Genomic DNA, 27,252 nt, shown 5'->3' on the forward strand with positions numbered 1-27,252 from the left:
GCGCCTGCCTGATCGCTAGATGTGAGCACCTGCCTGATCACTAGGTGTGAGCACCTGCCTGATCCTAGGTGTGAGAACCTGCCTGATCACTAGGTGTGAGCACCTGCCTGATCACTAGGTGTGAGCACCTGCCTGATCGCTAGGTGTGAGCGCCTGCCTGATCGCTAGGTGTGAGCGCCTGCCTGATCGCTAGATGTGAGCACCTGCCTGATCACTAGGTGTGAGCACCTGCCTGATCACTAGGTGTGAGCACCTGCCTGATCCTAGGTGTGAGCACCTGCCTGATTGATAGGTGTGAGAACCTGCCTGATCGATAGGTGTGAGCACCTGCCTGATCACTAGGTGTGAGCCTGGTTCCAGAAAACCCCTCCCACCCGTGTTCCAGGACTCCTGGCAGGAAGGTCATGCCTTTCTCTCTTCCATTTTGTCTGCTCTTTGAAAGAACATTGGGACCCTTGTTAAGCACATCAATCCTGAGCGAGCAAGGAAGGAACGCTGCTCACGTCCTCCTGTCTCTGCTGCAGACAGCCAGTGTCTAAAATTTTCGGATATGTTTAAGCCTCAGTGCAGTGGAAACTTAAAACAGTCTGGCTTCCAGGAGATTGGCTCTATCTAACTCATTAGAGCCTTTTGATCTACAACAGTTTATTTTTCCCTCTAGGAAAATTCACTTCTTTAGAGATGAAATCTTTGTTTTGCCATCGAGAACATTATTATCTTGTCAGAAGTAAGACAGGGGCACTCTTAGAGATGATAAGTATATTTTTTCAGATATTAAAGTACTTTTAAATGTTCTAAAACACGAAAAAGTAGTAAATCATATGAAATGGAAAACAGAAATAATATACAGCTGGTCACCTAAAGATACTCAACTGCTGAGGTTAATATATTTACTGTTTATTTCTAGCAAAATTTTCAACTATAATATTAGTTCTCTCTGAAAAGACCTACCATGCCTGTTTTTCTAGAAGCCAGTCTTCTCAGTAGCACTTTTTATTAATGTTATCTTTTTTTCCAAACTGAGGAGAGGAAGTCACGACCCTGCTAAGTGACACTATAGCAGATTAAAACATAGAGTCTATAAATTCTGTGCTTTGACATAAAGATTATTTTTCCTCAGAAAGAGGTGTATTTTTGTCTTCGATTATCATAACTATAAGCTTCAAGTAGCATTAGTCAAATGATGATTAGTAACTTAATCAATGGCATTAATTAATGCATCTGTCCATAGCACAAGCGGCCATGTTATATATTATCCACTCTGCAGTGAAGAGAATAGACAGATTTCTGAGGAATATTGTCCTATTTTGCATTTTTATAAGATGTATTTCAGTTGTCCTAATCGCTAAAGATACAGATTCTTGTATTTAAACCAAGGGATTAGAAGGTCAGTGCAGTATTGTAACTCAGGAGACCCGAAGCTATTCCAGGTGTGGTCTGCGCTTGAGGAAGTGAGATAGAAATGGAAAAGTAGCCACCACTTGACCATAAATTTAGAATAGGATTGCTTTGGGAATATGCCAGTCTGAATGGCACTGTGGAGGAGAATATTTATGAAAATATGAATATGTGTGAGTAAACTGATGCTAATGGGCAAAAAGGAGTGAAAAGGTGCCTGAGCAAGGTGGAAGACCAGCGGAGGTCAGCTTGAAGGGGGCCATCATTTCTACTGGGAAATTCTGAGCTCATGACCTGAATGCTTACAAGGAAAACATTTGGCAGAAGACTTATATAAGCTTCTTTAAACAGTGTACACATTTTATATATCATGAGGATATGCTCTTTTAATAGGATGTTAAGGTTTGGGTCCAATAGGAAAGGAGATTCAGGACACTGGGGAATGTAGCGTGTTTCATTGTCTGAAGACAGCATTCTCAACCTGTGTGTCATTACCCCATTGGGGGTTTTGTGTTTACATATTTACATTATGATTCATAACTATAGCAAGATTATAATTATGAAGTAGCAACAAAATAACTTTATGGTACAACATGAGGAGCTGTATTAAAGGGTCTCAGTATTAGGAAGGTTGAGGACTGCTGCTCTAAAAGAAATATTTATTTATGTAATGTTATGGTTACTTATAACTACACAGTTGCATTTTTAAAAACATTTTTAAACTGAAGTATAATATATTATATGTGTGTGTGTGCATATATTAGATGTATAGTTTGGGACTTTTTTTTCAAATTAGACAAACCTGTGTAATGACACGCAGATCACAAGACCTTGAGTGTGCCTGATAAGCCTGTCTCCTGCCCTTGTAAGCACCCTATGCATTTCCCATGGATGTCCACATTTCACCAGCTCTGTCTGGTTTAGGTAAATGGAAAAGAGAATGTAAAATGGGTCATTCTGTGTACTTTTTTGCTTTGAATCCTTCTATTCAGTGTTAAACTTGTCAGATTCATCTGTACTGTGGCATAATCGTGACAGTGTCCTGTAGTATTTCCATTGAACGGATACATTGCATTCAAAACCGTGTGACTAGTCCGTGTCTTTTGGTGAGCGCACACCTGTTTCGTTGGGGTGTGCTTGTAGAACTTGAGCTTTGCTCCATTGGCGTTAGGCCTGTGTTGAGCTCTAACAGACCCTGTCACTAGCTCCCTAGGACCTCTCGATTTCTATGCAGGTGAGGTTTTTATTGCCGTCACACTGGGCCAGTCGGAAGGTTCCACTCCGTGTTGTTTGCATTTTAGCCATTTCGTGTGTGGTTTCGGTTTGCATTCTCCTGACACATGGGGAAGCTGCGTGTCAGTACTGGGTTATCCTGCTCACACTTGTAGTTTTGTGCTCATATGTGTATGTGCTAGTCTGGCTTTCACTGTACTTATTTTAAATAATGTTTCTCATGGTCATTTACACACAATTCATTTATATAGTTTTTAAAATGGAGTTTTAATTTGGTCTTCTAAACACATAAAGAATTCTAGAACCTTAAAATGGGAGATTTTTTTAGTTTGCATAATGACATCCCTCACGCGCTTTTTATGACAGCTTTGCCCCTGTCTTACATGTGTCGTGAACAAGACATTTCAGGAGCGGTCATACTGGGTTGTATGGACACCGGCAGCAGTCATATAGTGTAGGGTTTTCTTTTCCAGATGACAATTTACGAAGACTCTGTTGCAAATCACCTCACAAAAATCCTCAATTCTGATGAGCGTGCAGTGGTCATATCATCTGCCAAGTGAGTCGTGGGGCTACGGTGACGAAAGTGCTTAGTTATGTGGGTGCGTGGAAGGAAACGTATTTCCTGACTGGGACACTGTTTCTGGTGCTGTTCTTTAGTGATGTGCAGGAGGTAACTTAGGTTACGAAGTGCAACCTGGATCTGGATCTCACAGTCATGTTAGCACCTGTATGGCGTCTGTCAGAAGGGGCACGTTTTGATGCTTACTTTGCAATGGTTTGGTCAGGAAAGTGTAAACAGTGTGTAGAGTTTAGACATCTACTTGGAAAGTAACAATGATTAATTATAACATGGAGACTTTATCTCATAATTCATTGTTTGCCATTCATATATTTCTGTTTAGCAACTGTCTATATCTCTAAATGGAAAATAGTAAGAAAATGACGCCTCTCAGCATGTTTAAACCCATAATCATATTGTAGTTCAACATTGCCAGATTTTAGTTAGTTCCATACATGGAGCCAACGCTTATGATGTTATCCCAAAGTTTCCGACTTCCTTTCTCAGCATCCTATACTGGCATTATGAGAGGGTCAGCCAGCGATTCTGCTTAGTATTCTGCTTAGATTCTGTGCGGCATGGGAAGGAATGGCAGGGTAGGGCAACCAAAGGAGAGTAGAAACTGAGAAGAAAATGCAAATTTTGGGGGTTTTGTTTTTTGGGGGTTTTTTTTTGCCAATTTTTATTACATACTTAATTTATAATGAAGAAGAAACACAAAATCTTTATAAACAAGCTTACTTCTAACAAGTGCAAATGTAGTAACAGCTGCTTTTGAGGATGTACCTCCCGGGAGCAAGACCCAGCACTGAGCAATAGGAAAGGGGAAATGGCTTCAGGTGGTGGACCACAGTGCTTGATGCAGAGACAGATGAGTAGCACACTGTGGGCAGAGCCACTGGCTGGTGTGCCTTTGTTTAATGAATTGTGTTGCTTACAGGCCCCAGCTCTTCTTGCCTCTCTTGTCCTGGGTTCGACCCATCTATTCCTCCCTTGGCCCCAGCAGATAGTTAGTTGACTTTGCCAGCCTTCCTCTGTGAATCAATGTATGTCTGTAGAAAACTTAATAGGACCCCGCCTACAACTCACTGTTGTCTAGGCAGTCTTTGAACCTAGAGCCCTCCTGCATCAGTTAGATAAGACTGTAGACCCAACCACCTGACCCACCTTAAGTACACATTTTACTATAGAAACGCTGACTTCACTGTCTAGATTAATTAATTCCTCCGGAACATAAATATCCTGTATTCCTTATGCAATATGCAGCCACACGACCACAACGCAGAACATCTCTTCTGATTATTCCCACAATTAGAGCATCAAGCGCCCTCCTGACTCACACACCACTCACCAGCCGTCTACACACAAGGCACATAGGACCAGGCTGCTCCTTCGGCCTCTCTGCACCTCAGAGATGAAGGGGACCTGAGACAGGAAGCCTTGGCTGCTCCTTTCCCTTCTACAGTGACGGACTGAAGGGTCCCTGCCCCTCAGAGTCAGTAGTGTAAGAGCAGCAGTGATCCGCGCTCTGCCATGTGTGGTTTCACAATTAGATCAAACCATTACAGTAATGGCAAGGCGGGCCTCTAGGTTGGCGTTATATAAGCTGGCGAGAATGACAGTGTTTCCTCTCAGAAGTGGAATTTCACAGAGGATCTTCTGGCAGGCCACATGTAAGAAATGTCATGATAGCTTGACATCATGGTTCAAGAAATTCTATAAAAGGGTACATTAACAAAGAAGAAAAATTATATATGAAGCACATGAATGAGTCCCTAATAAATGGTAAGCTCGGCTCTCTTAATTCTCTTAAAAATTAGAATTTAAGAGGCTGGAATGATGGCTCAGCATTTAAAAGCCTGCTGCTCGTACAGAGTTAGGTTCCCAGCTCGCACAAATGTTTCTAACTCCAGTTTCAAGGGTCTGACACCTTCTTCTTGCCGCTTCAGACACTGCATGAATGTGGTACACATACATTCATGACATGCAAGTACACATACATACACATATTTTTTTTAACCTTAAAGAAAAGGATAACAGAAACTGGAATTTGAAATGTCAGCCACTGCCAAGAGAATTGTGCTACAGCCCAGGGGTGACAGTGTTTGCTTAGCACACGTGTGACCTGGGTTCTGTCTCTGGCATCAGGGAACAGGCTGAGGGCTACACGGCTCACAGATCTAAACCCCAAGCAAAGAGTAAAGCAGAAAGTGTTGGGAACAGTGTGCCTAGATGACCAGCTCAGAGGTTTGGAGCTGATGTGGGTACATGTGTGTGTGCCCTGTGCCTGGAGGTATGGGTCGACTTTGTCACATGGCTATATCTGGGAGCTGCCATTACTCATTGACCAGAGGAAGGTGTGAACGCAATAGAAAAAAAAACTTACTAAAACATTTTTCTCTTTTTCTTTAAATTCTTCAATCTATACCAATTATAGAGAGAAATGCTTTACTTCCAAGATGTTTCTACCAATGACCACATTTGCAAAAACTAATCTATTCAAGTACCATTCCTCTGGTTATTTTTTACACAATCTTTTGAGAGGCAGATATGTTTTGCATTATTTTTTTCTTCTCGATCTTTTTTATTATTTTTTTCAAAGACACCAAATGTAATTAAAAGAAGCAAACAAGGAAACCATATATTACTGACACTAATGAGACCTAAATCAAATCAGGCTTGTATATTATTGCATTGGTTATCTTAAGGGGGGAAGTGGATGGATTTCCAAAGACTGTAACTCAGTTCAAGTGTCTGGTAAGGTGGTGACAATACACAACTTCTTTTCTTTTCAGGAGCATTGGGCTTCCAAGATGTCCATTTGCTGGCCAGTGTGCCCAGTAGGTCCTATAGATAGTGGAGAGCTTGTGTCTGTTCAGCATGAAGGAAAGCATCTTAAGTTGGGAAGGATATTACCTTACTTTTAAGAGATCTGAAAGTGTTCTTCGTTAGGCTTATTTAAGCATTTGGGGATGGTTTGGTGCAGAAGTATGGAGAGCGAGGCTTACTTGTATTTCCATTTTTCACTTACAAAGCCCTAAATGCATCTAAGATACAGTAACCCAGATGGAAGTGTGGTCTTACATAAAAATGCTCCTGGGAATTTTGAATTTGCCTACTCATGTGCACTTTTAAATACATTTGTACACAAAAGCATCCTGAGTCTGAATGGTGTGATTTCTCTTCCTCAAAGGATACTCTGTGAAACCGTGAAGGACTTCGTTGCCAAAGTGGAGAAGGCGTACGACAAAACACTGGAAAATACAGTAGTAGCTGAAGCTGTGGCCAGTAAAGTAAGAGGGTCACGTGGAGGGCGTGGAAGTACTTATTAGCATTATGAGGCTGAGCTGTGTCTTAAAGATTGCCAAAATAGCAAAAGAGAAAAAAAAATTGATGTTTTTAGTTAGGTATGAGGATTTACAAATCACCTCCTAGCTTATGGTTATCCTTTAATATGCACAAAAGCTGTGTAACTGGAAGTATTCAGCAAGTCAGAGTCATTGATTCAGATTCCTTTCTCTGTGATTGACATCTTAGAGTGACATACCGTCAGTCTGCCAGGGGAGGGTGCCATGGAACCCGTGGTCCTGTGGGGTGAGGCCTGGCTTTCCATGTCCAATAAGCTTTGGTGGCCCAGCTCCCTCCCAGCACGAGTCCTTCTGTCCTCTAGACTAGTCTAGACTATCCTTGTCTCCCTCAAAGTTCTATTTCTTTGTTGTTATTGTTTTTCTTGAGCAGGGTTTCTCAGTGTAGCCTTGGCTGTCCTGGACTCACTTGTAGCCAGGCTGGCCTTGAACTCACAGAGATCTGCCTGCCTCTGCCTCTGCCTTTGCCTTTTTGCCCTCTGCCTCTGCCTCTGTCTCCCCGAGTGCTGGGATTACAGGCGTGTGCCACCACACCCAGCCAAAGTTCTGTTTCCTTTGTGACCTTTTTTTTCGTGCCTTGACAAATTTCCCCATCTATAAGCTTTCTGATGCTAAGGTAAGGATGGCCCACTGACTTCCGAGCCAGCATTTTTTGAAGTTCATAAGGGGGCCTACTTACATAAGGCGTGGGTAACTTTGCCTTGGGAAGCATGTCTTCCCCTTAGATCCATGCTGAAGCTGGTGGACTGAGTGGGAGGAGAAGAACGTGGAGATAGCTCTTTTTCTTCCTTTAAACTTTTATTTAGTATTCAGAATTTTTATATACATATACACTGTATCTTGATTATATCTGCCCCTCACTTTCCCACAACTCCTCTCGAGACCCCTACCCCATCACGTCTCCTTTCCAACACCATGCCCTCCTTTCATAATTATTATTTCTTATCTCACTGAGTCCAGTTAGTGCTGCTGATGTGGGCATGGATGTGGGGTCATCCACTGGGGCATGGGGGAATCTGCAAATGGCCACTCCAGACCCCCTCCCCTCCTCAATGCTGGGATGTTTAGCTGCTCATCTTCTGCAGGTCTCCTATAGGTAGCCACAGCTGCTGTGGGTCCAGATGTCCAACGGCCATGCCATGTCTAGAAGCCACCACTCCACACGACTCCTCCTTATCCTCCAACTCCTACAGTCTTTCTGCCCGCTCTTCTGCCATGTTCCCTGAGCCTTGGGGGTGGGGGGGGGGGGTGATGTAGGTGTCTCACATAGCTGGTCATTTCAAGTCCCAATTTGCAGATGTTAAGGTTCTTTACACAAGACTTAGGACTCTTCCAAAATGCTCCCAGGGCTGATAGGTACTTCCAGCAAAGTGGCAGGGTTCAGAAATATGTACCATTGACAACAGCACTGAAATGAGCTTTTGAAGTCTTTCACTCATTTCTTTCTCTATGCAGAGTTTCTGAAGGCAGGGACTCTCTCTTAGCAACGCTTTTAAGTCCTTTTATTGTGACTTTGCTTGGCTTATCATCAAAGACAGAGAAACAGAGCAGGGACTAAAGCAAGAACTCTGTGGAGATTGAAGGTACATTGCTGGGAGCATTAATAGTTTTGATCCCAAATGTTTCTTTACTTGTAGAAAAACAAGAAAAGCAGAAAGAAACGAGACCTCTAGGTTGGTGCTTCTCGCTGAGTCCTTCCTCTTTTTTGTTTCGCTTTTGTTTTTTTGAGACAGTGTTTCTCTGTGTAGCCTTGGCTGTCCTTTGTAGACCAGGCTGGCCTGGAACCCACAGCAATCTGCCTGCCTCTGCCTCCCCAGTGCTGAGATTACAGCCATGTACCACCGTGCCTGCCTGCATCCCGCCTCTTTCCCCTTCTTGTTCTTTGCATTTTCCTCTTGATCTTTCTTCGACCCAGTAGTCCTGTCAGCACGGTTCAGTTCTTTGCAAAATGTCTTCAGCTCAGCCACGCGTACAGCTCATGAAGTTGGAAAAGGTGCCTAAAAGGAAGCCTGCTGCTTTTGGGTACTGCATCTCTTCCAACTTAGCATTGGTTGCAGTCTAAGGAAGAACAGCAGCTCAAAGGTTGTAGAAAATTGAACCTGTGGTGGCTGGAGAGGTGGCTCAGTGCTTACGAGCACTTGTTGCTCTTGCAGAGAACCCAGGATTGGTTTCAGGCACGCACAGGTGCTCACATAGCCCCTGTTCCAGGTTACCTGAGACCCTCTTCCGGCCTCCGTGGGCATTGGACACAAACGGTATACATTCATGCATTCAGGCAAACGTTAAATCCTGAGACAGAATTTAGTGATTCAGAAGTGAGTTAGCTAGCAGGTAGACGTAAGAGTTGTCCATGTTATTCATTTACGCCATCGGTCTGTATCATTCAGTTAATGCTAAGCAGTTTTATACATTAATTGCTGCTCATTTAGAGATCATTTTCTGTTGTCACTAAATTCAAAATGGATATATTCTCAACCCCAAACATCTACAGAATAAAAAACTACAGCTGCTTGAATGCTGCTGTTTTTAATATCCAGTGGTTAAGAACATTCAATATTTGCCTTACATAAAAATGCATCTTATATTGTGTCTGCCGATCTAATATTTGAATTTTCTTCCTCATCACCATTGTTTATTTTCTCGTCGCCATCCGTGGTATTTCGTTTGTCTTCTTAGTGCTCAGTCTTGAATGAGAAGCTTGAACAACTGCTCCAAGCCCTGCACGCAGACTCTCAGGCCAGCCGAGCTCCCCCGGGGGTGGGCCCTGCGATCCCGGAAGAAGATGTCCTGGAGTCGTCCAGTGAGGAGTCGCTGGGTGAGAGCAAGGACCAGCTCGTGAATGACGTCGGGAAACCCTCCTCCCAGAAAGCCGGGAAACCCCGGGAAATAATGCTGCGGGCGAACAGTCTAAAGAAAGCAGTGAGGCAAGTCATTGAAGAGGCTGGAAAAGGTACATGCTCACAAAATTAGCTTCAAAGAGGCCACCGTCACCACTGCCCAAGCATAACCAGTGTGCATGATGCTCTGATTCGCTTCATGTTATTAAAAAGTGTCTCGTGACATGGTAGAAGACAGAACGTTCACTAAAGGGAAGTCTGGTCTTAGACTTCTTGCTTCTTTCAGTAGTGAGGATTAGCATAGTAATCACATGTAAATAAGATTTCAGAAGTAAGTTACGTTGCAGTATTTCCATCACCATTTAAGCAGAAAAATAACATATAGAATAAGTCTAAACATTTCAGTCTTTTTACTCCATAGGCAAGTCTTTATTTCTTAAAGTCAAACTTGTAGCTGCTGATAACAAAATAATCTCTTAATGTTGATTTCTTAACATCCCTTAATTTTTTAAGAGTAATAAATATTTACCTGAATTTTAAAAAGGCTTACTGTTTATTTTTGATTCTGTGCACACGCGTTTGTCGGTGTGTGCCAAAGGAGGCATTAGGTCCTCTGAGATGGGGTTCACAGGCAGTTGTGTGCTGCCCATTGTGGGTGCTGAGAAGCAAACAGGCAGTCTGTGCTCTGTGCCACTGAGTCATGTCTCCAGCACCTAGATTTCAGTTTTTAAGTGAGTATAAAGGATACACTTCTTAGAATTTTAATGCTGGATGAAAGTTGACTTCTGTGAATAGTGTTGGGAATCCCCTTCCAGGCGTGTAACTTACAGTCTAGTTTTGTACGTTGTACAAACAAACGTACGTTGTACGTTGTTTTAAATTCATGTACAATTTTATTCTGGTATGTACGTAATCTTAACAAATGTATTTAGTCTTCATACTCCCCTGTATCCGCAGACATCACTCTCAGTTTTGTTACTAAGCAATGTTTGTTTGTGAATGTAGAATTTCTTTTGGTACTTGGCTCAGTTTTTCTTTCCTAAGCATATCTTAATATGAATTCATTTTAATTTTCACTTATGCAAGTCTGTTTCCCTTCTTACTACTTGAAGTTATGGATGAGCAGACAGTTCAGCCCTGTGAAGCAATTAGTCAGTCTTTTGACTGTGATAGCCCAGAAACCGGTGAATCTAAGGACAACGATGCCAAAGAGTCATTAGCAGGTGAGAAAACTGATGACATGGTTTGGAATTCTTGTCAAACTGCATCAGCAGCAACCAGGAGCAGCTGGGGGCCAGCGCCAGGAGCTGCCTTCTTTCTCTGAGTTCCTAGTCTCCCTCTGAGTCTGGCATTTATTCCCACTGGCAAAGACCACCCCCCCGCCCCTCCCCCTCCCGCCCCCACACGAGGCAGTTCCCAGCTGACAAACATCACGTGCCCTCTCAGGAGGCAGTTATCAGCTGTGGACAAACTGGAGCAGCCCCCAATATCCCACACCTTTGATTAAAACAAAAACATGTTTCTATATCATAACCCTAAACTTGCATAACAGAAACACCTTCCCCGAATTTAGCTTAGCGTAGCTCTCAAGATTTCTCGGGAAATTACAAGATAGTTGCTGGCCTCATATGCACTGTGCTTAGCCTTTGAGGGACTCAGCAGTCCCTTTTGTTTTGCTGATCATCCAATGCTTGTTTCTAAGTTAAGTTTTAAAATCGCAAGACTTCTAATTACAACCCTGTCTCTACCAAAGTAGTTTTGCCTGGAAATTATGACACTGTTGCCTAAGGATTGCTAACTTTCCCTGCCTCTGGCTTTCAATAGAAAATAAATTTGTCCTTTTAGTATTTCCCATAATGTAAGTAGAAAGTTTCTGATTACTATTGGACAGGACAGACAGAAGTTAAAATATTAATGATAATAGTATGAATGTAATTATAATGTACTGCAGAAAACTCAGCATAATATATCAGAACTGTTTCTTCTTAAAGTTCATTAACATTTTGTTTCCAAACTTGGACTGATTTTTTTTCTATAGGTTTCCTAACTGTAAAACTGAAGATGGTAGTATACTATTGTAATTGGGCTGTGGTGAAGGTTGACTAAGTTACTGTACAAATGTGCCCAGAGGGGCATCTGATGCACAGTGTTTTATAAATGTTCGCGCTCTATCATTGTTGTTGTTGCTTTGAGAAAATTTGTTTCACTCTACTTAAAGCCCATAAGAAAATCAAAATTAGCTTCTGTCAAGTTCAGATATTCAACATACGTATTTACAGGCAAATACGTTAAATTCTGTTCCCAGATGGAAATTGAATTTTCAGGGCATTCAGTTCCTCCTGTTGGCCTTAGTTGTTAGAAGACTAGTCTTTGGCATAAATTTACATTTTTCTGCTTTGAAATTCGACCCATGCTGGAGGATATTAATGGATTTTATGTATCATGATGTTGGCAGTAAGAACTCCTGGCAGGTGCATGGTGTTTTTATGATTGGCTTAAGATTGGTTTAATTTACCAAATGGTATTTCGCCAATTTTAAGATAAATATCTGTCTTCTGGGGCTGTTTCTCCCCCTTCTTCCCTATGGCAGTCCCTGAATTGTGCTACAATTGGCTTTTGCAGTATCCTGTTCCCTTGCTATATCTGATGTCTTCCTCTATATCAGGTGTCCTTAGCTTCCTGCAGTAGTCTGTAATTTGGTGATTTCGAGTTGTTTGCTTTTTCTGGTTACATCCCTTTTGTCAGTGTCTACCTTAACATGTCTTGAACAAACTCCAGATGCTCTTTGTAGGGCAACAGCGTTCATGTCACTTACTCAGCATGTTCTGGTGTTGCCACAACTAGTGAATTTGTCCTCAACCTTAATTGCAATAGCTTTCCTTCATCTTTATAACCTCCCTTGCTTTTTATTTGGACCTATCATTCCTATTTTTGAATTCTTCTGTCATCTCCAGTGTACTTTATTTGTGAAATTGGTAGTCATGCTTTTTGATATTTTGACCTATTAAAACACCACTGACCACAGTCGTGTTAGCATGGCAGCCGTACACCTGGTCTCTTCCATCCATGTGCACCCTCGCCCATGGCTTCCAGTCGGTCACTGTTCCACCTTACTGTACTCTCCCAGACTCAACATTTCCTTTGGTTAAAGAGAAAGCTGAAAGCTACTGTTAGGGTGGTAAATCAAGAGATACACAGATTTAGGAAAGTCTTTAATCTTGCCATGTTTGATGCCAATTTTGCCTATAATCCAACTAACTGAAAAATCATTGGCAGTAGAAGTGTTCCTGTGTTCAACCATCATTATTTTTATTGAATCATCCATTATATGTCATTATTAAATTATGCAATTGATGTCTGAGATGTGAGAAATACAGTATATTAGGGTGTTCAAGGTAGCGCCTTATTTAGGAAGGAACGTGAAGCACTGATTTGATTCCCTGCAGCAGAACATGGATCTTAGTCATTGCTGCAGTTTCTGCTTCTTGTCAGAGGTAAACATCAAAAGCGGCTTCATGTCCGAAACCAGCTCCAGAAGCCCCACCTGTCACACCCGAGAGTGGCTCTTTTGCTACTTTTGTGCTGACTGTTTTTGATCAGTGACAGCAGCACGCAAGATTAATATAGTTAAATTTGTAATTAGTCTGAGGGAAAGTGAAGATAATTAAGTTTTAGAGTACTTTTAAATTGAATTTACTGACTACTTTTTAAAAAATACCTACTGATAGCCTCTAGATTAGTTCAAGGTGGTGATGTTTTTCCTCCATTAGCTTGCCTCAGTTAGATAGAATTAAGTCTTCCTTTTTGTTATTTTCTTCAATACGTAATTGTATTAAGCTTTTAAAAGACTATAACTAAATCATTTGGAGCATTTCATCATTTGAATTAATGATGGCAAGGAAATCATAATTGGGCAGATGTTATAAATGATATCTTTTCTTGATTTTAATTTTTCTTTCTTATTAAAATATTTTTACAAACAATATATTTAGACCATATTCTTTTTCCTCTCTCAATTTCTCAGATTCTCCCTAACTCCTTACCAACCCAACTTCATGATCCCTCTCCCTCCCCCTCTCTTTCTCCCTCTCCCTCTCCCTCTTCCCCTTCCCCTCCTCCCTCTCTCTCCCTCTCTCTCCCCCTCTCCCTCTGTCCCCCTCCCTCTCTCTCTCTCCAACAAAAACAAAGGACAAACAAACAAAACACCACACAAAAAATCACATGGAGCTCTGTTTTGTTTGGCCTCTGACTCCTGGGCCTCGCGCCTGCCCTGGAGTGTGGTGATGCAGCCAGGGACACTCCATCGGAGAAAACTGGTTTTCTCTTTCCCAGCAGGTGTCAGTTGCAAACAGCTTCTTGGTTAGAAGTGGGCTCTGTGTCCACTTCCCCTTCTTCATCCTAGCATTTTGTCTTATTTGAACTCATGCAAAGCTCGTACATGATATTTAGTTCTCTGTTACTTCATGTGTGTATCAGCCCTGTTGTATCTGGAACACACTGTTTGGACTCTTTCTGTCTCCTCTTCTGCATAGATCCCTGAGCCTTCTGAGGAGGAGGTTGATAATGACGTCTCATTTAGGGCTGAATGCTCCAAAGTCTCTTACTCTCTGTCCATTGTCTAACTGTGGGTCTCTGTGTTAATTACCATATACTGCAAGAAGATTTTCTAATAAGGTTGAGTGATGCACCGATCTGAGTCCTGGCCAAGCATCTCCGTTAATTGAAGATAACATTAACTCCTGTTTCATGTGCATTCACGTGTTCCACTGGGAGTCATAGCAACTACGTATGATCGTTTACCCAATATTCATGATTTAACGGGAAACGTGGTAGTATGCAGCATAACAGTCTCTAGGCTTTTAATTTTGTACTTAACAAGTGTGGTTTGATCACATTCAAATAAAGCATATTATTGACTTTTAATGATGGTAGATATCTGTATTCTGGTAACATCCATTCAAAACCAGAGATCAGTATATCTCCCTCAGTAGATACTCTCCATATGTCTCAGGAAAATGAAAATAAAATGACAGGGAAGGTAAACATAATTAATGTCTTCAGTTCCACTCATTGATTTAAATAGGCATTTGGTTGCTGTTACGTGTATTGAGTTTATAGGGGCTTGTTTAATTTCATACTGGTTTCATTTGCCGTTTTTAATCTGGATTTTTGTGAACAGCCAAAACCACATCTCAGTCTCCCGATGCCCAGGCAAGTCGTGGCCCTTCCCAAACTGATTCTGTCACTGGTCCAGCTGTGGCCACCACCAAAGAAAATCTCCCTGTGCTCAACACGAGAATCATCTGTCCAGGTAGGGCAGTGTGTGACATGGTATACGTTCTGGTAGATCTGTGAAAATGTGTAACTTGTATTATTCATAGGCTACAGAAAGGTGTTGTTAGTGACAGATGTTCCTTTAAGAGACTGTTGTTGCCAAACTTAGTTGTAGAATTATTACATGTCTAATTGTATAGGGCATATTCAAACACACGTTCTGGGCCCTACCCTTAGAAACGTTAGTTCACTGGTTCTGGGTCGGAGCCCAGGAGTCTGTGCCTGAATTGGAGCTGACCTTCTTTCCTTCTGTGACCTCCAGGTATCTTCACAGCTTTCCTTGTGGTCCTAAGCCACTACGTTCTCTGCAGACATTTCCAGCCTAGTATCTGTTCTAGCCTTGTTGAAATGAGTTTACTTTGGATTAGGTTGATGCAAGTAGACCCAAAAGTAGACAGATAAGAGCTGGAGGAAAATACACATGCCTCAGGACTTCCTAAGGAACGGGAGGACAGTAGCTGCCTCAGAGCTTCCTAAATTTACAGAGGTTTTAAATTCTTTTGATCTTCATTTGTGTATGTTGGGATCTATGTAGACCATGAAAAGAACCTTCTCATGGAATTTCTTTTTAAAGATGAGCTATAATCCAAATACTGGTTGGAGACCATTTTTCACCCTTTCAATAGGGACAGAACAACCAGTCAGGTGATCAGGGAGGTAGAGTGAGTACCCAGAAGCCCCATGTGATCACAGTGTGATCCTGTGAACATCTAAAGAACACTAATCCACAGGAGAGTATGCGTTCTTCTCAAGCGCACGTAGAACATTCTCTGGGGTAAAGCCTAAGCCACTTGGGGCTCAATCCCTTCCCAGTGAAATGAAAAGGATCGCCAACTCACTTTTGTGCTCTCAGCATGATGGAGTGAAGGCAGAACTGGTGAGCGAATGAGATTTGGGGAGTACACAGATGTGGAAACATGTAAGGAATACATTAGAAAAAATAATAAGCAAGGGCAGAGGTATGTTAATCCAGCAACATGGCTGCACTGGAAAGTGATCACATGTAAAGACCTTCTAGGGCTGTGTGATCTGGCTGGAATGCAGACAAGCTTTGGGTTGCAGGATGATGTGGCTAGAATACAGGCGCCTTAATCCCAAAACCCTGAAGGCAAGGTTAGTTTACAGAAGGAAGAAGCCATGTTGAAAAGTGACGTCTAATTGAGGGGCAGACAAAGGGATGAATCAGAGAAAATTTTGACATAATGAGTCAGAGATAGGATATGCCCAACTCTCATGAGAACAGGACAGGAAAGAGAGGCTACTTAAGAAGGAGCACAGGGAGAGAGGGAAACGTTTTTATCAAGGGTTTCTTACTGGGATGGTCAGACAGCAATTCAAATAAGCTAAGAGAAGCCAGTTGGAGTGAGTCATCTTAGAGAGGACTGTAGGCCAGAATAGCTGAGTTGAACTAGCAAGCGAGAGTTCAGAAAAAGCTAGAAAGGCTCGAGAGTGCCTCTCATCTCATCCCCTCATCTGAAGAAATAAAACCTTGGTAAGCTAGGACAAGGGCAAACAAATGGACACACACGGCAGGAGGCTCACAATAGGTGTCAGAGTTTAGATAAATAGAGAATAAAAAGCCAGTAGAGAAAATGAACAAGAAGTTGAAGAGTGAAAACTCAAACCACTAAAATCAGAATTGAGAGAGTCTTGAGAAGACACCATTATGGAGCTTAGAGAAACAGATTATATATATATATACACACACACATATACATACATTACATCGTCTGAGGAGCAACAATTGCCAATATTTTGGAATGTGGAAATTACAAAAAACGTTCCACAAATTATGCCACTTTGAATATAAATATTTTATTACTTATAATATATATATATATATTATATATATATATATAACATAAACACTCCATAAAGACCAGTCAGAACCTAGAGGAAACAGACAAATGCCTAAAAACACGTGAGCCAAAATCCCACTCAAGAAGACATAAAAACAAAGTCAAACACTAGAAATAAAAGCTTGGCATGGTAGCACATGCCTTTAATGCCAGTGCTAGGAACACAGAAGCAGGCAGATCTCTGTGCATTTGAGGCCAGCCTTGTCTACACAGCAAGCTCCAGGACAGCCAACACTACATAGAGAGACCCTGTCTCAAACCACCAGGAAAGGGAGGAAGTGCAACTGTGTGTCTTCCCAGACTTACCTGACATATAGAAAACCCGAAGGGATGCATGCATGTGCGCATGCTTAGACGTGCACACAAGCAAGCTAAGCCACTAAAGCTAGTAAGTGTACTAAGCTTACAGAGTAAATGATCAATATGCAGAAATTACATTGTTGTCATTACATTTCTGTACACTGCAACTGAGCAATCTGACCATGAAGTTAAGAAAATAGTTCCACTTGAGGTTGTATCAAAAATGACAAAATACTTAGGAGTAAATTTAACCCAGAAAATGAAGTGCTGGAAAACTACAAATCATGAAATTGCTGAATGCTGAGGACGCATCACAGATACTCCTTTCCATGCTGTTCTCTCTGTAACTCTCTATTACAACAGACAGACATTTGCACATATTAAAACACCTCACGTTCATAAGCAAGATGTTTGAGACAAGACCAGGATGAGTGGACCAGATCTGACCCTACTTTCTCTTAATCATGTGATCCTCGCGTTTTTCTGTCAGGTTTACGAGCAGGACTAGCTGCCTCCATTGCTGGGAGTTCTATCATCAACAAAATGTTGCTGGCAAACATCGATCCTTTTGGTGCAACGCCGTTTATTGACCCGGATCTGGATTCGCTGTAAGAGAGGCCTTTGTGGTGATTTGGCTTTAGTTTGTTTGTTTCTGTTTTGTTCAAATCTTAACATTGTGCATGTATCCCAGAGTATGTGGTTGTATCCTCAGAGGGGCGGTGAAGATGATGGTGCTGGAGCTCCATGGTCTGTCCCTGAGGTGGTCTGTCTCACCTGCTGTTCAGCAGCACACTCTGGCGCAGTGCTCCCTGAAGGGTAGTGTTGATTTGCGCCCTCCCTGCCTTCCTTGCCCCTCAGTCTGCTAATCCTGCCATCTTTCCACATCCAACTGCATGGTTTCCAACCCACATTGATCTCATCTCTTTTTAGACTCCCTAAAAATGCTTTTGGAAGGTTGAGATAGACTTAATTTTGTTTTCACTTTAAAATTTGCTTTGTGAGTGTGCGTGCGCGCGCGCGTGTGTGTGTGTGTGTGTGTGTGTGTGTGTGTGTGTGTGTGTGTGTGTATGTACACATCATGGTATGTATCTGGTGATCAGAGGACAACTTGCAGGAGTCAGTTCTTCCCTTCTACCATGCGTGTCCCAGGATTTGAATGCAGGTCATCAAGTTCGGAAGCAAGTACCTTTACCCGTGGTGGAAGGAAAGAATTGAGTCCTGCGAATTCTCTTTTGGTCCTCATACGTAGGTGTGGCATTTGTGCAACGTTCACCCACCCCTAAAAATGTAATTGGAAGAATTTTTAAAATAGTAACAATATTTATAATAATGTACTCCTTACAGTTTGTCCACTATTATTGGCTGATGATTAGGAAGGAGGAGCCTTGCCCATGAGTTCAAAGCCTCCCGTAGATGCATCATCTGCCTGTGTGGTCAGAGCCTTATGTGGAAGACAGAAGGCTTCAGGCTGTCAGATTTAATAGAAAACAAAACATTGACTGTCTCAGCTTCGCTTTTGTCTCAGACCAAAAATGACGTATGTGCACTGTGCTTGCGCACATAGCGTATCTGTAGGATATGACTCCATGTTTGCGCACATAGCGTATCTCTAGGGTATGACTCCATGTTTGCGCACATAGCATATCTGTAGGATATGACTTCATGTTTGCTCACATAGCATGGCTCCTAATTTCCAGTCCTCTAGGGAGAATGGGCACCCAAGTGGTGGTAAGTGCAATCATGTAAATAAACTGTGCTTGCTGTAATGAATCTGAAATTGACTTTTATGTACTTTCCCTTACAGAGATGGCTACTCTGAGAAATGTGTCATGAACAATTACTTTGGGATTGGGTTAGATGCAAAAATTTCATTAGAATTTAATAATAAGAGAGAAGAGCACCCTGAAAAATGCAGGTAATTTCAATAATAGCAAGAATGTTACATCAAGGCAATTTTACTTTAATTTCACTTATTATCTCTTCTGCTTTAAGGGGTGAATAAATAACATTTCCTAAGATTGCACAAAAATACTTATTTTTCAGAAGCCGAACTAAAAACTTGATGTGGTACGGAGTCCTTGGGACCCGCGAGTTATTGCAGAGGTCGTACAAGAACCTGGAACAGCGGGTTCAACTGGAGGTGAGCTGATCCTGGAGCAAAGATGGCTGAGTGTGCCCTACAGAGATAGTTGGAGGAGCTAAATTGACCTAATTTCCTCTTAATTAGGGAATAAATGTAGTATAAAGGTAGTGTCGACCCATCTAGAAAGAACAGACTTAACCTTACCATTCTCATCTGTTCCTGAAGCCTGGGCCACCAAGCTGGAACCCGGCAGGTACGTTAACAGAACAGTGTCTTTGATAATAGACTTGGCCACTTAAGTGTTCCAACTCTGCAGTGCCCAATGTTTTACAAAATCCTTGGAAATAGTGTTGGTAGATCATACATTTTAATTTAAATATATATTTATTCTGATTCAGTTATTTCTAACAAGTCAGTTAAAGTTAAGATTTTGACAATTTTTTTTACTAATATAAATAGAAACGTAAGGATAACAAAAGTTACTTGCAATAGCAAGAAATTGATGATTGGAAATCCTTGGAGTCTACCAATTACTATGCATTTATTTTCTTTTATCCTTGGCCCAGGGCTTATCATTTTATCTTTACTATCTTACTTTTCTTTTATGACCAGATATTTTTTACCTGAAGTACACCACTAATGCAGAGGAGATTACGACTCTTAAGTCTTAAATGCTCTGCTGGGTTAACTTAACTGAGCAGTGTTGTCTTGGCATTGTCTTATCACTGGGGTGTAGGCTAGCTAGGATGCTTCAGTCACTGTCAACTAAATGTCACACAGGTCAGCCCATTGATCCCTTCCACTCTAGAAATATCACTAGGCATGGTTGCTTGTACAGTTAAAATAGAGGCGAGGTGAAAGGCTACAAAGCCAGGAAGGTTCACCCTTTGCTGAGACTCGGCATCGCAGCCCCACCCCAAGGCAGTTAGGCCCCCTCGTATGTGTTGTGTTGTGTCTTCCTCCGTTTTTGACCCATGCCCTCAGTTGGCCACACTCCTTAAGAGCTGTTGTTAGATCATTCTAATCACTGCCATAAGCTCGGTGTGTAACACAGTAGCTGACACCTGACACCTTCTCAAGGCACAGGTGGTTAGGGAAATGACACTTTGGTAAAGGAAGATGCTCCTTGAATTATGATGAGTGACATGTCCAGCAGGGCTCAAGGAACAGACCTGATTGGGGCATGAGAGGATGAAGAAATGACAGGCACACACAAGGACAGAAAGCTGGGGCCAGTGGTCTGCCTCTCAGCTGAAGAAACTGCAGCTCTCCAGGAACTCAGCATATAGAGTTGAACAGGGAGGCGGGATTATTACGTAATGATAAACACGGAGGCGGGCTTTATGGTGTACAGCTGCATCAGGGGACATATAAGCTAACCTTGGTAGGAGCTGTCTCTGTACGGGTGAGCTTTAGGCTGTAAACACCGAGGGCGCAGAAAGCTGTCCTGGACGTGGTCTGCACATACCAGCTACACTAGCACCTGGTCCCTGAGGAAGGCTTTGCCATCCCTCTGCACCTAAGGCTACAGGGTTCCTGACACGGTTGTGCCTGTGTCAACAACACAAATTCACTCAGAATTTCACTCACCTAGGGCTTCCTCTGTTCCCACCTGATCATAAATTAGTGGGGGGAAAAGCCAGTTGTGATGGTACGTGCCTGTATGCCCAGCTCTTCTGGTATGGAAGCAAGACAGTTGCCCACATTGAGGTGTGGAGTTCCAGGCCACACAGAGTGACCCTTTCTTCAAAAAAGCAAAGCAAACAAACGAAACAATATACCTAACTGACCTCACACATGCTGAGGAGGCTTACTTAGCCCGTAGCTGGTGTCCTGAGCCAAAGGCTGCCTTATCAAGAAGTCTTGACTGTCTCATGCAGTTCCTAGTGCTATACGAAAAGTGAAAAACACACTGGCTACTTGTCAGCCTGGGTGGCCGAACAATCTTTGTAACTGGAACTGATCTTTGCTGCTGATGTAAGTTTTAAAGGAGACATCTTACCTAGAGCTCTTTCCTTTCCATTTTAAAAGACACTGATGGTGTGGGACCCTCAGACAGCCTGATGAAACAGTGGATCACTTTAATAACGTTTTCAAACTTAATGCATTAAACAAGATATGTAGACATAATGCACAGTATGATAGTCAGTTAAGTATTTTTGTCAGATTAACATATATTTCCTTATTACCAAGTCAAATAAAATATAATGAGGTGTCTAATAAATACAATGTTTCAGAAACACATGAGAGGCCTGTGAGGTAGCTCTCTGGGTAAAGGTCCCTGCTGCCAAGCCTGGGAACCAGAGTTTTGTCCCTAGAGCCCACATGACAGAAGGGGAGAGCTGGCTCCTCCAAATTGTCTTGTGGCCACTGCACACATGTCATGGTACATCATGACCACCCCCCATTTAAACAAATAAGCATAATAAAAATGAGAACAGCTGCTATCTGAGGCATCTCTGCTTCCATACAGTCTGCACGTGTGTGGGTGGGGCAGTCACAGGGACTGTTCATGGCCGGCTTGTTGCCTACGCCTGTAGCAGGGTAAGTCTAAGCCCTAGGTTGGTTAGTGGACATTTAATCAACAAGTTTCCATTAAAAAAAAATTATCCAAGGACCCCTCACTTTCAAACTTCAAGTTAAGAATCCATAAATACAAGTATATGTTAGATCAGCCTGGCCTGGCTGCTCATACTTGTAATCGTAACACTTGACATGTGGGGGAAGGAAGGTGATGAGCCTGGGGCAGCCTGAGCTACACGCCCTTATCCAAAAAAGCAACAAGTGTATGCTAAGGGATAAAAGAAGAAACTTAAAGTAAGGAAAAGTAAGCCGCATTCTAAGAGCGTTGAGTGTGGAGGGCCTGTTTAACAGTTTCTTTCCTTGGTGATGGTGCTGGTGGGCTAGAGATGGAGCAAAGTCTCCCCAGGAGGCGCCCGGTTGTGTGCTGGTCCTGTTTGAGTTCACCGTTCATTCCCTGTTTTACACAGACAACTTTACCCCTCTGGTATGGAAGGATATGGATTTCATGTGTGGAGTTTGAATTTGTGCTGGCAAAGATTTAGACAGTGGCTTTTCTGTCTACAAGTGGGTGGAAGAGTACTTGGTGCAAATCCCCTGGACGAGACAAAGGAACTCACAGTGCAAACTGAGATGCATGGTGCCATGGACACGGGGTTGCTGTGCGGCACTGGGGTGCTCATAGCCCCAGCTTTCAGAGCGCGGGGAGAGCTTTATGATGGGAGCTTCAGGATAGGATCACAGCGTATCTGCTACTTTACAGCAACACAAGCAGCACAGTGTTGGGCAGTATAAATGGGAGGTTTCATTAAAATTTATATACATTAATTAACAGTGACTTGTCTATAAAATGCCTTAATCAAGTGTGGGTCAGAGCATCCAACTTTCTCACTGAAATAATGTTCATAGGCTCTTGTGCGTTTTAAGTACAGAGAGAATGTAAACAAAAATAAATAACTGGAAATTAAAATACATTTGCGGAACAACATTTATGAAAATGCCAATTTAGCTTGCACTCAGGAAAATTGATCCATTTGTAAATATAAAAGAAGTTTTTTTGTCTTGTTTTGTTTTGTATTTTAAGACAGGGTCTCACTATGTAGCCCAAACTAGCCTGAAACTTGGAGCAATCCTCCTGCCTCCACCCAACAAGTACAGGATTACAGGTGTGTGCCACCGCACCTAGGATTTATTTCTTTATTTCTTTTTCTTTTCTTCCCCCCCTCCCCCCCCCCCCCCCGGAGAGGGTTGGGGCTGAAGAGATGGCTCAGCTTTCAGAGAATTCAGGCTCCTGACACCAACATGGGCTAATAATCAATGGTAACTCCAGTTCCAGGGAATCTAGCGCCTTCTTCTGGTCCTCACAGGCACTGCATTCATTCATAACCCCTGTAATTACTGTCACTAGCCCTCACTTTCCCATCTGAGTGGTAATTTAATTTTCACTTAGGTGAATTAGAAGGTGGGAGTGTACAGTGCTATTCAGTATACATAACTTTTGTGTCCTTTGCATCTAGCTACATGAACAGCACAGCTTTGATTAGAAACTGTGTGTGTGTGTATGTGTATGAGTGTGTGTGAGGGAGGGTGAGGAGGAGGAGGTATGTGTGCAAGTGTACCAACACACACATGTGGGGGTCAGAGGACAACTTGGGGAATTTCATATATACGTGGATATTGGACTCAAGTTGTCCGGGTTGGTGCCAAGCACCTTTACCCACCTAACCAGCTCATCAGCCCTGACCCAGCTTTCAGCTTAGATGGTTGCTGGTTAGTTACCAAACCCAGGCACGTACCAAGTTTTGAGAAGTCCTGAGTGAGATGAATGGGGTCAGATCCTGCCCATACAGGGCTTACCTGACCTCAGGAATACAGGCTAGAACCGTGGTTCTCAACCTGTGGGTCATGACCTTTTGGGGATTGAATGACTGGGTCACCTAAGACCATTGGGAAACACAGGTGATTCCATTGAGATTCACAACCGTAGCAAAATTACAGTTACGAAGTAGCAATTAAAATAATTTTGTGGTTGGAGGTCACCACATGAGGAGCTATATTAAAGGGTCCCAGCAGCATTAGGAAGGTTGAGAACCACTGGGCTGGAGTTTTGTAGGTGGTCTGAAGGAGATTCAAGAAAAGTAGCTGCCTGATCTGGGTGGAAAGATCAAGGGAAGCATAGTTTTAGTTCAATTTTTATAACAATCTCTTCTTTAGTTATTTATACTTTGAAGACTTAAGAGAAAAGTAAGATGGACACCTTTGTAAGGTGGAAGCATGTATTTACCAGAAAGCGAGCCCTGCGGACACATTCCTGTGTCAGTAGCCCTGAGGTAGCAGCTCCGCTCTTTTTGTCTGACCTCTTAGTGTTTTATTTTTGAGACAGTGTCTCATGTAGCCCAGGCTGCACCTGAACTTGCTCCGTAGCTGAGGAGGTGCCTGAACCCCTGCTCTTCCCACATCCACTTGAAAGTGCTAGGATTCAGCGCATTCTAACCTCCAGGCTGTTTGCCTTGCAGTGTGATGGGCAGTATATTCCACTCCCCAGCTTACAAGGCATAGCCGTCTTGAACATCCCCAGCTATGCAGGAGGCACCAACTTCTGGGGCGGAACCAAGGAGGACGATGTAAGTAGCGTAATGGGGCTAGAGTTTGTTTCTTCAGTGGTCATTAAGTTACTACATTATCTTAGCTTTTTAAAATGTGCTCTGTGATAATAACTTCATGTCAGTATTTACACGACAGCTGTTTTTACAGCATTGGAAAGGTGACAGGTAGAATTCATAACGTCTTCTTTCAACATTTTCTCTCTCGTGAATATGCTGTCTAGTTTCTGCAGCCTTGGCATTAAAGGTGTGCATCATCACACCTGGCAAGGTTGGGGCTGTTTCTGTTTTCTTTGTAAACTTCCCTGTATTATGAAGGAACAACCACAGTCTGGTTTATTTGGTGCAAATACAGTTGCTCTCTAAAAGGAATGAAAAAAAAAAACACAGTTGCTAAAGTGGGCATCCCATGAGAAGTGATGTGATTTCGTCATCTTGAAGGATCGTTCCCTGATTTCAGTTAGAGGCGTACACAGGCGTACGAGGTCTGATGCTAATCATGCGGATAGGTTCTGGGTGTGTGGTCGCATAACCTGTTCTTTTTTTGTGGCTGTGAATTCAGTGAGAATAATATAAATAACTTTGGCATTCTTTTGTTTTTTGTTTGTTTTTGTTTTGTTTCCGAGACAGGGTTTCTTCTCTGTGTAGCCTTGGCTGTCCTGGACTCACTTTGTAGAGCAGCCTGGCCTGGAACTCACAGTGATCCACCTGCCTCTGCCTCCCTGAGTGCTGGGATTAAAGGCGGGCGCCACCGTGCCCAGCTAACTTTGGCATTCTTAAACATCCACTAGGCACTCGGTGGTCTAGGAGTTTTATATTCATTGTTTAACACCCACGTTTCTCTGTGTGTGTGTGTGTGTGTGTGTGCGCGTGCGCACGCACACTAGAATAAAAACTGAGGTCCCTGCACATGCTAATTGAGCCCTGTAACCCTGAGCTACATCCTCAGTCCCAAACCGTAACTTTCTTAACCTTAACCATTGAGGGAAAAAAATGGAGACAAAGTTTCCACAGTTTCCAACAGAGATACAACTTGAATCCTGGCAGATAACAGAATTTAGAAGAGATTATCAGTGTCAGTGAGTTTGTGGGTCCATATTTCCAATACAAGTTTTAAATAGGATTTTCTTTTAGAGTGGGTAAAAAATTTTTTGTCATAATTACTTACGATAGAATAAGTAAGAAAGCCACAAGAACTAACTGACACTGACTAAATTTAAATTCTTGCAATGAATTTTGTGAGCGTGCACTTGACATAGAAGCATAGTACATCTGGGGAAGTTTTGCCCTCTGAGGTTCATGATTTCCTCCTCACAAGTACCCCAAGAGGTCATTCTATCAAAATACAAGGCACAGGGCTAGCGAGACGGCCCAGCAGGCCAGGGCGCTTACTGCTCTTGCAGAGGACGCAGGTTCGGTTCCCAGCACCAGCTTACAACCACCCGGAACACCTGCAGCTCCTGAAGATCTGTTCTTGTTTGCTTCCTGTTGCTGTGATGAACTGCATACCCAACAGCAATGTGGGGAGGAAAGGCTTTGTTTAACCCCCTCATGCCCTGATCACAGTTGGCTGGAGGGAAATGAGGGCAGGAACTGAAGCAGAGACCACGTGGACCGTGCTATTTACTGACCCGTCTCCCCGTGCCTTGCTCAGCCTGCTTTCTTAGACAGCCTAGGACTGCCTACACAGGTGGTACAGCTCACAGCGGGCGAGGTCCGCCCACACCAGTCAGTAATCAAGAAAATACCCAAGGACATGGCTACGACCCAGTGTGATGGGGGCAATTCTCCCATTGAGGTTTCCTCCTCTCAGGTGACCTGTCTGTGTCAAGGTGATAAAAACAAACACACTCATTTGGTCTCTTCAGGCACCTGTACTCACCTGCAGATGATTCATCTTTTAAAAAAAGGATGACAACACAAATGTATGTTGTTCAGAGTACTTTGAAGGTGTGTCTTTTCCAGGTGCACAATTTCATGATTTTCATGTTTATTAGCATCAACTTCTGGGCCTTGGTAGACTTCTGAGAAGTACACATTATCTTATCACGATGTCTACCAATTATATGTGATGCCTTTAGATGTCTACATTAAGATGAGTCATTTTGAGATGTGTTGGTCCAGAGAGTGCTGAATGAGATGTTTGAGTACCACACTCCTGCAGATCTTGAAACCTTTTTTGAACTGATGTTTATTTTAAGCTGCCTTCAGCGTTGGTTTCCTTGCTCGCTCCCTTCTCACGTTTTCTGTGTTTGGTCGATCTGTATGGCAGGCTTTGGGGGCTTGGCATTGCCTTCCACCGAGACTGTTGGGGGAAACGTGTGTAATACTGTTTTCCCTTTTAGATATTTGCTGCCCCTTCATTTGATGACAAGATTCTGGAAGTCGTTGCAGTCTTTGACAGTGTGCAGATGGCAGTGTCAAGGGTCATTAAATTGCAGCATCACCGGATAGCACAGGTTGGCTTCTCGGGTCAAAGCTCACTGTATCTCTTGGGTCATGGAACGTGGAAGGAGCTTTTGCAGATGACTGCCACACGGACACACTTCTGTAGAAATACTGACTTTCCGTCACGTTGCTGTCACTGTGTCATTGCAGTGGAAAAGCGAGACGTGCTAGTCCACCTAGGGGAGTAAAGGCAAACCCAGATAATCAGCAGATTATGTGGATTCTCGGGCTGATGTAGTCTCAAATAATGCATTGGCTTTATTTCAGTGCCGCACAGTAAAAATCACTATATTTGGCGACGAGGGAGTCCCGGTCCAGGTGGATGGTGAAGCGTGGGTTCAGCCTCCAGGAATCATCAAGATTGTGCACAAGAACAGAGCTCAGATGTTAACGAGAGACAGAGTATGTGACTAACTTTACTCATGTGTGTGTTGGGGGAGGCGCTGTGCACAGGAGAGCCATGCTTACACAGCCAGAGAGTTCCTGGATCCCTGGATGCTGGCGTTACGGGTGGTTGTGAGGCACCTGGTGTCAGGGCTGGGTCCTCTGCAAGTGTACCACATGCTGTAACCATCGGGCCATCTCTCTAGCTTCCAAATAATTCTCCTAGAACATTGTCAATTTCTTTTTTGTTTTTTTTTTTTAAAGAAATGTCTCAGTGCTTGAGAGCACTGGCTGCTTTTCCAGAGGACATGGGTTCAGTTCCCAGC

General features: G+C 42.8%; 1 protein-coding gene across 1 annotated transcript in view; it reads left to right on the forward strand.

Annotated features, from left to right (window-relative positions):
- DGKH (diacylglycerol kinase eta) overlaps positions 1–27,252 on the forward strand; it is a 167,159-nt gene that overhangs the window by 119,723 nt on the left and 20,184 nt on the right. Inside the window, 11 exon segments of the mRNA XM_084767935.1 lie at positions 3,105–3,190; positions 6,387–6,486; positions 9,235–9,508; positions 10,508–10,618; positions 14,575–14,706; positions 17,379–17,496; positions 18,693–18,803; positions 18,932–19,028; positions 24,008–24,115; positions 26,440–26,553; positions 26,810–26,944. Coding sequence (XP_084624061.1) covers positions 3,105–3,190; positions 6,387–6,486; positions 9,235–9,508; positions 10,508–10,618; positions 14,575–14,706; positions 17,379–17,496; positions 18,693–18,803; positions 18,932–19,028; positions 24,008–24,115; positions 26,440–26,553; positions 26,810–26,944 — 1,386 coding nt within the window.

This window comes from Acomys minous (genome assembly GCF_964271855.1).
Source record: "Acomys minous genome assembly, chromosome: 18".
Taxonomy (NCBI): domain Eukaryota; kingdom Metazoa; phylum Chordata; class Mammalia; order Rodentia; family Muridae; genus Acomys; species Acomys minous.